General features: G+C 45.1%; 1 protein-coding gene across 1 annotated transcript in view; it reads left to right on the top strand.

Moving 5' to 3' along the window:
* Window positions 1-1,092: 1,092 nt before the first annotated feature.
* Window positions 1,093-14,998, top strand: part of KSR1 (kinase suppressor of ras 1) — a 138,005-nt gene continuing 124,099 nt past the window's right edge. The window contains exon 1 of the mRNA XM_088152570.1: window positions 1,093-1,762. Within this exon, the coding sequence (XP_088008696.1) occupies window positions 1,481-1,762 (282 nt within the window). The 5' untranslated portion in view covers window positions 1,093-1,480. The remainder of the gene's footprint in view (window positions 1,763-14,998) is intronic.

Raw genomic sequence — 14,998 nt, 5'->3', positions numbered from 1 at the left:
TCTCTTTCCTGGATTTGCATAACACACCAAACCATAAATCAATCACACGAGCGATATTCCCATGACCCACTGAGTCACAGATTGGCCAACCGCCTTTGAGCTTAGCATGAGTTGTGTAAACCCAGCCCATGTGCCTCGTTATGGTTTTGTGAAAAGTGGCTTGAGGAAACCATGGTTTGGGGTTTCACCATGGGTGGGCCCCACAAATACAGAGGAAGACTGTGTTCAGACAACGCATTATCTGATAAAATGAAAGAAGCTTCTCTTTGCAAGCTGCTTTGACCTCCAGGAGGAAAAGCAGGCTATAAATAAAATAAACACATTTACCCATGGTTAACTAAACCATGGTTTGCTGAGCAGACTCAGGGGGCAGGGCTTGCACTACACACTTGAACCACAAACTAAAGAGCCAAGCTAAACATCCAAGTTTATGATTCACTCTGTGATGCAAAGCTGGAAAAACAGATTAACTGAAGAAGCTGTGCCCAGGAAGAAGCCGGTTGGGGTGACGGCCAGCCAGGGAATTTGCAGCAGGGGAAAAATTCAAAACTTCAGACTGGCTTTTGTATTAGTATATTTATTTGGCACGTGCTTATAACTAAATGCAGTACAAAACTTATTTTTCTCCCACCACCACAGCAACTGGGTAGGGTCGGCTAGGCTGGGAGGGAGGGAGGGACTGGCCAAAGCCCCCCACGGAGGGGGGCAGAATCTGGGTCTGCCCGTTCCTCGTCCGACTCGTGACCCGCCCTCCGATCTCAGGGTCGACCTCACTTCTCCGCCTCCGAGCCGCTTCCGAGGCCCCCGCCATCTAACGGGCTTGCGTTATTACGTCTTCCGAGGGCACCTCCGCATCGCGGTGGCTGTTTTGGTTCCCAGACGCACCAAGTGGGCGGGGAGGGAGGACGCGGGGGGAGGGGAGGGGGAGAAGAGGGAGGCGGGGCATCCCCCTCCTCCGCCTCCCACCAAAACTACGACTCCCAGCATCCCAGTCGGCTTTGACCTGGCGCCAGCTGATAGAGAGATTTCTTTATATATTTATTTAAATAATTAAAAAAAAAAGCCTCGAAGAGAGAAAGCCAAGACGGGGCAGACGGGGCCAGTTTGCAGCGGCTGAATAATTATTGCTGTTATCAGCCCCCCCCCCGTTCCTTTCCTGGGCAGGGAGAGCGGGACCTGCCCCAGAAGCTCTCCGCGGGGGCGATGTGCCAAAGGTGTCCTCCGTCCCTGGCGTTCGGATGCCCTCGTGAACTCGAAGGGGCATTTTCACGGCCATTGGGAAAGCGCCTGGTTGCTCCAGTGGAATAGAGCCGTCGGCGCTGAAAACGTCCAGCCCCGACATTTCGCTTGGACTCGAGGGGGCAGCCGGAGCCCTTCCCTCCCTCCCTCCCGCCTGCCCGCCCTCCCTCGCTCGCTCGCTCGCTCCGGCGCAGGGCAGCCCTCTCGCGACCAGCCCCGGCAGCCGCCCTGATGCCGAGACATGGATAGAGCCACCGTCGCGCGCGGAGGTGCCCAGAAGATGGTCGAGAGGAAGGAAGGCGGCGGCGGCGGCAGGGCAGCGGCGGCGGCAGCAGCTGGAGGCGGCGGCGGCGGCGGGGGCCGCCGACCCCGGGCGGCCGGGCTGGGCCGAGCAGGCTACGCGCTTCAGCAATGCGGGCAGCTTCAGGACCTCATCGACATCTCGCTCTCCAGCCTGCAGGGGCTGCGCACCAAGTGCGCCGCGTCCAACGACCTCACCCAGCAGGAGATCCGCACCCTGGAGGTACGCAGAGCGAGGCGCCCGTCCCTCCGCGCCCCCCGCCCGAGAGGGGCGCCCTCGGCGTCCCGCTTGCCAACCTCCCCACCACCGCCAGGGCGCAGCAAAGCGTCGGGCCGGTCTCGGGCCCGTTGCTGCCCCCTGGTGGGTCCTCGGAGCTTTGCAGCTCAAATGCGCCGGTCCGGCTTTCGGAGCAGGGGGCCGTTGGTGTGTTTGTGCGGGGGGTGGCCGATCTCTCCGTTGACCCCCTCCAGCCGCCTCCCAAAGGAGGCGCTTCTGGCCGTTTTTCAGAAATTTGGGGAGGCGGGTGGGCTGTCCCTGTCCTCCCCCAAGCAGCGGTCTTCCGAAGCTGGTTTGTTTAAGAGTTTGGGGCGGGGGGATTCTTGACTGAACTAGAGATTGAAAGAGATGCGGTGCGTGATTTCCTGCGACCAGCTGAGGCGATGAGAAAACAGGACGGGGATTGAAACCCTCTTTGTTTTTGGCCTTTTTGTGATGCGTCTCGCTTATGAATATGAAAGGCGTAATATTGTAAGAGCGTTTGGGTCTCGCTGGACCGTTGGGCCTGGGTTAATTACGCCCCCCAGACATAGTTTACCCGGATTTTTAAAAACCTTCACTTTCCTGGGAACGGGACCTGTCTACTCGGCGGTAACTGCCACTGTTTTCAGCGGCCTTTTCTCTGTGCAAGTGAGCTGTAAGGCTGCTGCCGCTCTCTTCCTACTCTCTTTGGCGGTTTTGACAAGGCATAATAATCCTTGGTTGGCTTAACCATGGTTAACTGAATTCACCCGCTGCGCTGAGTTCACAAGACACCCTGAACCAGGATGGCAACTCGCTGAGGGGTAAGCCATCCAGCCCTGTTTTAACCTAGCCCGTTGGGCACGTCCATCTTTTTCTGTATGTGAGAGTATTGCCATCATCCAATAATTCATTTTTCCCATGGAAATAAGAGATTTCTGTTCCTGGAGAATTGTTTTCCCTTTAGTCTTCTCCCACCTGCTGTAGAAAGGTGAATCTCCTCGCCATACTGAGTGTATATAGTGAATATACGGTGCCTCTTTTTGAACGTACACTGAAGAATACCCGTTTCTTGAAGCATGTTAGTTTATAGACAGAGCCACCTTTCTTATTTTGCCTGAAAAGAAATTCCTCCAAGCAATGGATCAACCAGCCCGAAACAACAGAAATCACTTGATAATAGAAAAACTCCCAAGACACAGATCCAAATGGCCTTTTGCCAATTTCTCTTAAAACGGTTTATTTTTATAAATGCATATTTTCTTGGGGGAAAAAAGGGAATGTGTATATAATGGAGTGTCTAAATGCATTCCATGCTGCAAAGAAAGGAAATGTCTTTTCTTGACTTGTTAGGGGTGGAGATAAGTGACTATCTTCCTGCAACAATAGATTTTTTTTAAGGGAGGGGATTTCTCTGCCCCCTTCCTGCTTGGATGTTTTGGACTTCTCTTGGCGTCTTTTGCTGAGACAGGATATGCTTCTGGCATCTTGGGGTGCATTTTTTTGTTAGAGGTTGGGGGTGAAGAAAATTGGCTCCTGCTTTTGTTCCTGTTCCCTCTATTTGCATAATAAACCAAACTAACCAACCATAGCGTGTTTGGTAAACCCAGCATATGTTGGTGGTTTATGGTGTTGTGGGCTGCACAAACTCAGAAAAGTGGGTTGAGTGAACATGGTTAAGTTAGTCCTACACCCTGACTGATCTCAGAGGAAAAAGTTAAGTAGGGTTGGACCTGGTTGGTACATGGATGGGAAACCACTAGGACATCCAAGATTGTAGGCTTAACTAGAAAATTTTTTTTAAATCCTGGAAGAAGGGAATGATTTTCCTATGGTTGGCAAGATAACTACATGGTGGTCACCTGGAATGAGTTGCAGAGTCTTTACTTTTTTTATGGATAAATATATCTTTCTGTGCCTTTTATCCATGGAACAAGCATTATTTTGGTTTTGGTGTTAAGCCCAGGATAGCGTATTAATATATCCCAACCCTCACTTCCAAATTCCAAAAGGTAAAAGGATATTAACTGCTCTTAAATAAATGGACAAAGTGTGTTAAAGTGTGTGGGTGTGAAAATTGAAATTAAATTTTTGCTTCTACCCTCAAAGCAAACCAGAGAGACTTCTGGAAAATCTTCCTTCAAGAGGAGCCCTTCAGCTTTGCAGATTACCCAGTTAGCACTTTCTGGTGCTTGCGCTTCTGAATTTGCAATACCCGTCTCCTCGCTTCCCCCAGCTTAGATTGGCCTGGTATGCTTAACCGGGTCAGTAGCAGGGTAAGCTTGTTGTGGAAACGTAATCACCAGGTCAATAGTGGGACAGCATCTAAGTCTCACCGTCAGTCCTCCAGGAAAAAGAGCTGGAAGGATAGACAGGCAAAGAGGTGTCATTGTTGCAAACTCTCTGTTAAGATCAAACAGCAAGGCGTCCCTCACTGATGGGTTACCTGCATGCTCCCCAACGCCTGCCTCCTGCTGCTCAAACAAGGAGAAAGGGTTCATTTGCATATTAAATCCTCCTCCGTATTTTCCTGGTATGAAGGACTTACAAGATCTCTCGGGCAAAAATGTAAAAAGTAGGCAGGGATCCACATTTTACCAGACTGGCAGCTTTTCATCTGGTAAATGCGACCCTTTATTGTTGGTGGAAGATGCTCTGGCCAGGTTAGTGACCGGCTGGATTAAATATTACACAAACATGTCTGGTTTTCACTGACACTGACACTTTATTTGCTTTGGATGGAAATGAGATAGGGGTTGATTTTTATATTGGCTTGTGTGAGGAGACATATACTGTATTTTTAATCTTGGCAGGGCTATGCATGGAGAACAAATGTATGGAGCAGTTACCTAGTCAGAGCCCACCCACCCCAGTATTTGGATCCTGGTTTGGGTCATTTCGTATACTGTTCCAGGGATTCGGGAACATGTGGCCCCTTCAGATGTGTTGGCCCAAACAGCAAACTTTGCTTTCCTGCTTTCCTGCTATTGTTATCCTGCTCTGTATGTAATAAGAGGCTATCTAACACAAACATTCTTCATTCCCGTTATCCATCTTGGACTATCAGCAGGGAACATATGTCATTCTTGGAAACGTTCCTCTCCGTTAGAGCAGGTCAGCAGTGGAATCCGTGACCCAGAGAGGTGGTGACCTCTTAAGTGGAGATCTTCACGTGGAGATGCTTCGCTGGAAAGCCTTTCCTGAAGATGACATCACTGGAAGCTGGGGTGTTGTGCTACCAAGATAAATTTGGGCTGGGGAGATAAGGAATCACAGAATTGGAAGAGCTGTTGTGCTTGCAATCTGGGAAAGTTTGAGATTTGATACCTGTCAGAACATGTATGTTTAGACTCTTGTTTTGGCCCTTGGAATCCTGCTGTGGGATCCTGTTTTAGGCTAGCGTATAAATAAGTGGCTCCTATGTGTTTTGCTTCTCTCCGTTGGAGCTCCAAACTTTCTTTTAGGAACTGTTTTTTTTCCACTATTTCCATTCTCCTCCCCCTCCCCATCCTCCTCCTTCTCCTCCTCCTCCTCCTTGTCAGTGTTGACCCTGGTGACTGCCTGGACAGTGCCTGCAGTTTTCTTGGCAAGATTTCAGAAGTGGTTTATCATTGCCTCTTTCTTCCTAGGGCTGAGAGAGAGGGGCTGGCCCAAGGTCACCCAGATGGCTTTCCAAGCTGGCTTCCCAGTTTCTAGCCTGCTGCCTTAACCACTAAACCAGACTGTCTCTCTTTCCATTCTTGGTCTTCACATTATCCTGTGATGTTGCTTAATTACGTGCTTGGCCTGTATTGGAAGACACCATGGAGTACGAGAGAATGAGGCCATTGGTAGCCCATTGGAGATGCGTGGTGGGGGATGGACTCACTGGGTTACGTTAGAGCTGGTATGGGCACCTTGTAGCCTGCCATTTGTGGTTAGGACTTCCTTTCAGTCACACCCAGCCAACTTGGTCAATAGTAAAGGATAATGAGAGTTGATTTGCAATAGCTGTGTTTGCACATCACCCTATGTTATGCAAACTAAGCCCCTGTGTTCAGCATATGTTCCATGTCTTGTGCAAAACCAGATAATTGAAATTAGCTGAGAAAGCCATTGATCAATGTGTCTTTTTTTTAATTTGATTTGATTTGATTTTTGATGCCACCTGATTCCTACTCACTCTGGTCTGCTCACAAAGTAAAAAACCACATGAAAACAAGAAGTGAATAAGAATAACATTAAAAAAGTAGTTTAAAAAATTACAAAATAAGTTACAAAATGGCAGTCCAGACAACGTACATATTTGAAACTGGGAATCCATCCACCCTAACCCAAGTCCTGGGAAAACAGCCAGGTCTTCATGGCCCTTTGGAATGTCAACTGAGTAAGAGCCACACAGATCTTGGGGGGACCTCATTCCAAAGAGCAGGTTCTGCTGCAGAGAAGGTATACTTCCTGGGTCCTAAAAGATGACACTGTTTAATCGAGGAGACCTGGAGTGTACCAGGTCTGTCAGATTGACCATGGGTGGTCACGTGATCACCCATGCAGCCAAAATCTGGAGAAGTGATGGTTATCCTCTTCTTTCTTGTAGCATCTTGAAAGGTGTTTGAGGACCTGTGATAGATGGTTGTGGTCTGAGGCATCTTGGTTGGTAAACTGAGGTTTCATTTTGGTGTGGTGTTACAACAGTAGTAAGATTTAATCCCCCCCCCCTTTTAAATGGGTGCCAATTTGCTTTTATCCTCCTCTTTCCTCTCTCACCTGGCTTTTGACATTCTCTAGTCTGTAGCAACAACAACAACAACAACCGATTGGTTCAAAATAGGGAAAGGAGTACGACAAGGCTGTATACTGTCACCCTGCTTATTTAACCTATATGCAGAGTACATCATGAGAAATGCCAGGCTGGAAGAATCACAAGCCGGAATTAAGATTGCAGGGAGAATCATCAATAACCTAAGATATGCAGACGATACCACCCTAATGGCAGAAAGTGAAGAAGAATTAAAGAGCCTCTTGATGAGGGTGAAAGAGGAGAGTGCGAAAGCTGGCTTGAAACTCAACATTAAAAAAACTAAGATCATGGCATCTGGACCCATCAATTCCTGGTAAATAGAAGGAGTAGAAATGGAAGCAGTAACAGACTTCATTTATTTGGGCTCCAAGATCACCGCAGATGGAGATTGCAGCCATGAAATTAAAAGACGCTCCTTGGGAGGAAAGCTATGGCAAGCCTAGATAGCATATTAAAAAGCAGAGACGTCACCTTGCCGACAAAGATCCGCATAGTCAAAGCTATGGTTTTTCCAATAGTAATGTATGGCTGTGAGAGCTGGACCATAAAGAAGGCTGAGCGCCGAAGAATTGATGCCTTTGAACTGTGGTGCTGGAGAAGACTCTTAAGAGTCCCCTGGACTGCTAGGAGGTCAAACCAGTCAATCTTAAAGGAAATCAACCCTGATTGTTCATTGGAAGGACTGATAATGAAGCTCAAGCTCAGATACTTTGGTCACCTAATGCGAAGAGAGGAGTCTTTGGAAAAGACCCTGATGCTGGGAAAGATTGAAGGCAAAAGGAGAAGAGGACGGCAGAGGATGAGATGGTTAGATAGCATCACTGAAGCAATGAGCATGAAACTGAGCAAACTCAGGGAGGCAGTGAAGGACAGGAAGGCCTGGCGCAATATGGTTCATGGGGTCACGAAGAGTCGGACACGAATTAACGACTGAACAACAACAACAACAAAAGTCTGTAGCACCTGGTGAATCATCTCTGAAGCTTCCTGCTCTCCTCACTGCTTGAAACAAGGTTGTAGAGAGAAGGGCAGGATGAAAAGAACAATCTTAAGTACTACATTGGTTGAATTTTCAAGGTGCCACATCTAATGAGACATTAATTCATGGGATCTCATATAAAAATGCTGAAATCTTGTGTGATTTGGTGCTTTTTTAAAAATCCATTTTAATTTGTGCACTGATTTCAGGCACTTCAGACTGTATCCCCAGATGTCTTGTTGCTGAATGTTGTCTTAAATTATCAACTAGGAGTATTTGGTGGGAAGATGGAGTTTTCTCTTTACAGTACTTGCTCTTTCCTGTAAAACAAACAACCTTGGCATTTCTCCAGGAACATCTGGCTCCTACGAATATGCAACAAATATGGGATATAATTTTGGTGGATGGATTATCCAGTCCTCCCACTTTTTCATTTTGTTCTTTAGCAAATAGGGAATACAGTGCCTATGAGAATATCTTTTGATGCCTTCTGGACTCTACTAAAAGCACATTGGGGAAGTAGGCATCCTTCACAGCTTCAGTCTCAGCATAATCTTTTCTTACACAAATATCTCTCAATCGGCCTTATGATAATTCTCAGAAAACGTAAATGATGGTGGATGTAAGTGAGTGCTTTATTTGGAATTATGCATATCTGCCTAGGGGGAAAAAGGCAAAGCCAACCTGAGGTCATAATAGGGCTGCCAAATCTGAACTACCACATCTGACCAATAGAAGGCAGCACAGAGTTAGATGGTTTGATGTCTTTTTGCTTCCATCTAGAGGTCATCCAGAGGGTTGCATTCCAGATCTGGTAGCCTAGTAATAGAGGACCCTTGAAGGATTAGAGAGAGTGATGATGATGAACAGCACCAGCTTGCCTTCTGGTAAGTGGATGTCTGGTTCTGACTATTGCCACCCTGGCAGACATTTGTAGATACAGATGCTCCTCCTCCTGGCAGACCATTGGTAAGAGCTTGCACTCTTGCTTGGACTTTGTGGGTGGGCCACTAACTAGGCCTCTTCAGCCTCCCACTGCTGACAAAGTCCCTTGTAGACAGAGAGGTGGGGAGATGACTTGTGAGTAATGGAAAACCAACACTGGATTCCAGAGATGTAGAAAACCTGCTGTAGTTTATTCTCCCCAGAGCCTTAAGCATTCAGGGTACATCAGGGCTTGCAGAATGGCTGGGATGGCCTGTAGCACTCACAACATCTTTCCAGAATTCAGATATTGCTGGAAAGATTTGGACTGTATCTCCTTTAGCATATGGGGTAGTGGTAAATCCTCTTAAGGGTTCTGTCTCAAGGGCAAGGGAAATGGGTGTGCTCTTTTTCCTTCCCAGACTCTGTTGCTTAAGTCAAAAGCCGTCCACTAACCAGTCACCTAGGAAGGCTTAATTTATCATTTTTGTAATTAGAGATGCGAAGACTGGAATGAAAAACTTGGTACGTTAATTGCTTTCCATATGTATTCTTGGCATAGCTAGAGAAGTAGCTTCCTTCCTCCTGGTGTCACAGCCAACAGAGTTGCTGCAACCTTGCCTGTGCCGTCCTGGTCATAAGCCCACCCACTATATTCCATCTTGGTCCTATGCTAGCCTTGACTGCTCTGCTGCTGCAACCAGAGAGATGGGGTTGGACTTTCAAGGCAATCCATACTCACCCTGCCATTTGTGTAGCATTTTGTAGAACTGTATTCTCCCCCCTAGTTTACCACATCCTGCTGACATTAATGCTCATGGTCTGCAACTGCTTATTCCTCAAAATATATCCTGCTTGTATTACACCTAACCTGCATATCTGCAGCCTATCCCATTATCCACCATCTGTAGATTCACCCTTCTTCTGCAAACTCAGGGTTACGGGGATGGATCCTCTCTATGGTCTTCCCTGTTATGATGTATGGATGTGAGAGATGGATTCTGTACAAGAGTCAGAGGAAGAAGGTTGACTTCTTCGAACTGTGCATTTTTGGGCAGCCAAGGGGACCAGCCATTTGATACAAGAGAAATCAAGTCTGAATGTTCATAAGAAGTGAGGAGCACAAAGCAAAAACAATTGTCCTTGGGACCTATTATGCAGGCTGATGTGTCTGTGGAAAAGATGATAGTGCTGGGCGAGGTGGATGGAAGGAAAAGAGGCCAACAGCACACAAGGGGGCTGGATAGCGTACTGGAAGCTACAGAAATGGAACCACAAGAGTTGCATAAGGTGGCAAGAGGCAGGACAACTTGGAGAGCTTTTATCTATACAGTCATCCAGAGTCATGGATGTTACGATGCAACAAAATATAACAAGAAGTTAAACTCGTTTTTCTCTTGTCAGAAGAAATGTGCCAGCCTGGAGAAATACAACATGCATATTCTCTTAAACCTTTACACATTTTTTTTCTGGCCCTTGAACTGATTTTCTTTGCGGGGGGGGAGTTGTGATCATTCCATTCTAGTGAGCCACATCAAATGCTCAAATCCACCTGGAGCCATCATCTTTGCTGTAACCGTGTTGCCGCTGTTACAGATCTGGAGAGCTGAGTAGCATAGCAAGATAGATGGAGGGCTTTAGGTTACCCCAAAGAGATGTACTGTTTGACTCCACCTTGGTTGGTAGACTCTAGAGCTGAGCCTTTACCTGCTGGCAGCAATTGAGAAGCCACCTCAGTCTCTGCTTTGCTAGATATATTCACTCGAAGACCAGACAACCATCTATCAGTGATACTTTGATGTAGGTTCCTGCGCTAAGCAAGATTGAACTGAATGTTTCCTTGTAACTCTACAATATCTACATTGAAGTAGCCACCTGCTTTTTAAATTACCCACGATGATCTACCCAGGGCCCTGCTTGGGAGCATTATGGGAAATTGTAATCAGAGAAGGCAGGGCAGTTGCATCCCAGCCCTAGGGAGTGAACAGGTGGGAGCACCAAAGCTGGTGTTGGCACTGGTAGATCTTGGGGGCACCAAAGCCAGCTCTAGACACTTTGGCGTCCTGGGCAAAGTCATATTGTGGCATTCCCTATGGTTTGGCTCATCTTCCAATTTTGTTAGGAGGAATTTCAAAAAGTACCCTCTTGTTTCTTTTTTTTCTTCAAGTTTTTGAAATTTACACTCATGATTTTCAGTCCCAGACAATTTTTTTCTTTTCTTGGACATTTTTATCCTATTTACTATTTATCACAGTAAATAATTTTAATTACATCAGCACCCATTGTTGTCATATGGCTACAATTCTGTGAAATTATATTTAACCTGAAGCGCATAAAGTGCTCCGTTACCGCTTTTCTGGGTGTAACTTTGATAAGCTGATAGTCACATGACTCGCTCGTTCAATACCTTCCTATCAGACCTTTGTCTTGTCTGGTGATATTATGTAATGGTGCGTGGGAATGAACTTTGGAGACAGGAGGAAGAGTCACAGACTTGGCAATGGTCAGATAAGAGGCAGCTGAGCCCAGAGAAGGAATGGGGGCGTGGCAAATGTCTCAGAAGGGACCCTCCCAGGCTTTTTGGACTATAAAGGCAATGGTGGAGAAATGTACTTTCAGACTTGCAAGATTCTTTTAATGCAACCTTACAATAAAGATAGAGCTAGTACTTCTGGGTGTGCTTCTTGTCTGGACTACCTCGCAAGGCTGACATATGATCAGCTTCCTGAGGTCCATAGCTGTTATAATAATGTATTTTTCTTGACTTGCAACAACCGGTTAGTGTGCTGTTCAGTACCACTCGACTGACTTTGAGGGTAAGTATATTCGAAAAGTGTCGGAAGAAAAAGTTCTAAAACAACGAGGAAAGATTATCAGATTTTATACTCATATTGTGTATTTTGGAAGTCTTTTCAATGTTGATGGCCCCTAAAATTTTGCACCCTAGGTGATTGCTTAACACCATCCCTGTTGGGGGGCACAGCTCTCCAGGGACCCCTAATTAAGTCAGGTGCTGCCGATGCCCCGATATATTAATCTGGGTGTCCATGGGCATCTATGGGTACCTTGTATGCTTGGGGCTCATAAATTCAATTCAATTAAGACATAAATAAGGTAGCTATAATCTCATGAGAAGTCCATCAAGAACTCTTCATGAAACCATGTGGGTTTGAGGCAGTTTGGGGAGGTTGTCCCTCTAAGGTCAGAAGAGATAGTCAGCTTCTTTTATTTCATGGGTTTGTTTTGTAATTGTGCTAGCTGGGCCACGGACTAAATAGTACAATAAATGTCTGCTAACTGTATGCTCATCTCTTTTTAATATTATTCATTTGATCATAGCGAATCATTGTTTTAAACAAATTTGCTTGTCAATTATTTTGTAGGTAATTTATCAGTACATCGTGTCTCTTCCTCTGTTTTTGCTTGTTTGTTCTTTGATGAGAGTTAACCCTTTCACCTTTTTCTGAGGGCCCGCGTTATTAAATTTTCTCTTTTGTTGCTTTGGCCTGCTTTTGTTACAGTGGTGTTGAGTGAGCTTGGGCTAAGTTGTAGGTGAAGAAAACCATGTGAACTCTTCTGATCCCTGGTTGAAAGATTGCTTTCAGTTGTTCAGGTGGATTAGAATTTATTTTTTTAACCAACGAACATCCATTATTGTAAGTATAAAAGGTGAAGCTGTGAGGGCAAGAGTTAGGGCCACAGTGTTTTATTATTTTTGGCAAATGGGGTGACTATATTCAGTATTGATTTCTTTCTCTTTGTTCTTGATAATGTCACGGATGGCCTGCCTGGCTGCCTGGCTGCCTGGCTGCCTGCCTGCCTGCCTTCCTTCCTTCCTTCCTCCCTCCCTCCCTCCCTTCTCCTCCTCTCTGTCTTCTTCCTTCCTTCCTTCTTTCCTTCTTCTCCTCTCTGTCTCCTTCCTTCCTTCCTTCCTTCCTTCCTTCCTTCCTTCCTTCCTTCCTTCCTTCCTTCCTTCCTTCCTTCCTTCCTTCCTTCCTTCCTTCCTCATTGTATGTAATTAAGGGATGTAAAGTCCTTATGGAAATTGTTCCACTTTCTTTGATTCAGGGGTATCTGCAATGTGTAATAAAAAAATTAAAATGGCAGCCACAATGATGTGGGCAGAACTTTGATCACCCCATCACAGCCATCATCTTCATTTTTTTGACCGTACCTGCAGACATCCTTGCGTTGACTTCTCAGTGGAAATCAATGGAAAATCATGCACCCATTTTTTTTGGCAACATCAGTCAAGGGAACTACAGTATGTGGGAGCTGCAAAATGGGGGTTCAGGGACTAAATTGATTTGCAGGCTGCCAGTTGTAACCCTTGTGTAAAGAGTAGCTTGTCATTATAAGTAGGTGACCATAATCCTTCAATATAAAGGACAGTCCTTTGTTTCAGAAAGCTGTCCTTTAGATTTATTTATTTTTCAAAACCTTTTATCCTTTGTTCTGCTCATTTAACTTTTACTGTACAAATGGTGCCACTTCATGCACAGCCTTTCACATTCATGTGAAAAATAATGGAAATTGAATTGTCTTTTTAAAATGTATTTACATATACTGTTTGATTTTAGATATTTTTATTAGAATATGCATTTTTGTAAAGTTTTTCTTGGTTTTGCTCTTGAATTTTCCATTGTAAAGCAAAGTTATAAACAATTAACATTTTTTATCGTTATCCTCTTTCAAATTCGTCCCTTTTTTCAGGTTTGTCCTTTATTTTTTCCAAGAAAATATGGACGTTGTAATTATAAGTGGCTTAAGACCTTTTGCTTCAGAATAACACCATAAAACGTCTTCAGGTATCTTCCTTCAGGCCTATGTGACATAAAACCTGTGGGCATCAAGTGCTTCCCAAACAATTTTCTTCATGTTGAACAAACTCCCTGCCTTCTGACATCCTTTGTCAAGATGTGTTTAAAAAAAAAAAATAGGATGCTGGCATAGTGTAAAGTACCAGCCTTTTGTGTCCTATTTATTTTCAGTGCTGTGTTTGGGTTTTATAAAAGTCCCATTGATTTGTCTTCCAAGCACTGGTCATGCCCACTCTGGCAGCCATTTTGTGAACAGCCAAAGTTCCCACAGGGCCATCGTGCACTCTCAAAATTTGAAATGTGCTTCGTTTTGATGGGTCTGTCCTCCCCAAAAGTAAATAGGAGAACAAACCAATTTTTAAACTGAAAATGCATGAGGTTCTTGCACTGTCTTCAAAGACTCATTTTTGTCTAATTTGCAGTGCAGGTGATCAAGGAGCTGGAAGTGCCTTTTTCCCGCACATATTTTAAGCTGGCTGCCGAATTGCCTTTTTTAATATCTAAGAGAGACCCTCTCCACCACTGAGTGTTGCCAGAAATTGGCAGAGTGGGTTCATACAATATGCTAAACTTTAAACCCAGGTTAAACAAACACAGAAACTGTGTTTACATAACATACAAAATCCAAACCAACGCTTAATGTGACGACCTGGTCACACACCATACTAAGACAGTAGCTGGGTTCCCAGAAGATGGTGAACTGCAAACCACCCTATTTTAGCTACGTTGAACCATACATTAACCACAGAGACTGGGTTTGTATAACACACCATGCCTAAAAAGTAACCTAAGATTAAGACTAACCAAGTTGATAGAGTTATGTAATGCTTCTGCTTGGTTTTTACCTGATCTGGATAAGAATGTCCTGAAAACATCGCTGTTGTACAACATGGTGATGCAGCTCTCAAGTCCCACAATAAGTCAAGAGTGATCCTTGGTCATCAAAAGATTCTCTATCTTTGTCTTAAAACACAGCTAGAGTCCATAATAACAAGCCCAGAAGGGGAAAAAAGTATGTGTGAAAGAGAGACGCAAAATGTCAGCATCTTGTTGCTCACCTAAAAGGAACGGAGTTTGTCTTACATGAACCTGACCAATTGTGGAAGAAGCAGCAAATGACGGCTTAGCACAATTTGGAAACCTGTCCTTGTGCACTTCTCCGGTTTCCTTCCCTTCCATGTGAAATTGTAGGGCACTTTCGTGAGGTTCGATTAAAACTGGAGAGGACCACCTGAGTTGGATAAACATCACTTAGTAGGCCACCAAGCTGACTGTTCCTAAATTAGTTTGCAGAGAGGTTGGTCCTATCATTAGGTAGAGTAAGGTTGAAAGATCTAAGTATAAGACAGTTTCTTGCATACCTGTGAAATTGGCCTCCTGTGACTAACAGGAGTTCATGTCCAGGAAAGGAAGGAGTAGGAGCTTGTAGGCAAGTTGAGGAGGAAGTGGGTGTTTGCTGTGGCCAATATTATTTGTCCATAACATTTAGCTGCTTAGTGACTGCCTTGAATTAATCCTTAAGTACTTGATTCCTGTTCAGAAAAGTCAGACCACATGGGAAGGATCTTATGAATGGGATTACAGTATATTGACAATCTAAGGTGGCACAGAGGAAAAACAAACACCTCCAATACGTCAAACCCAAGGCCAGTAGAAGTCAGAGGCAGTTCTATGAGAAGGTAAAGTGAGGTAGGCTTGTAGGATGGTGAAATGGGGTG

Source organism: Python bivittatus, unplaced genomic scaffold, assembly GCF_059951505.1.
Source record: "Python bivittatus isolate LINGU-HERP-01145 unplaced genomic scaffold, Pbiv_v1 ctg000690_np1212, whole genome shotgun sequence".
Taxonomy (NCBI): Eukaryota; Metazoa; Chordata; class Lepidosauria; order Squamata; family Pythonidae; genus Python; species Python bivittatus.
Note: the sequence above shows the minus strand (reverse complement) of the source record. Positions and strands in the feature narration are given on the sequence as shown.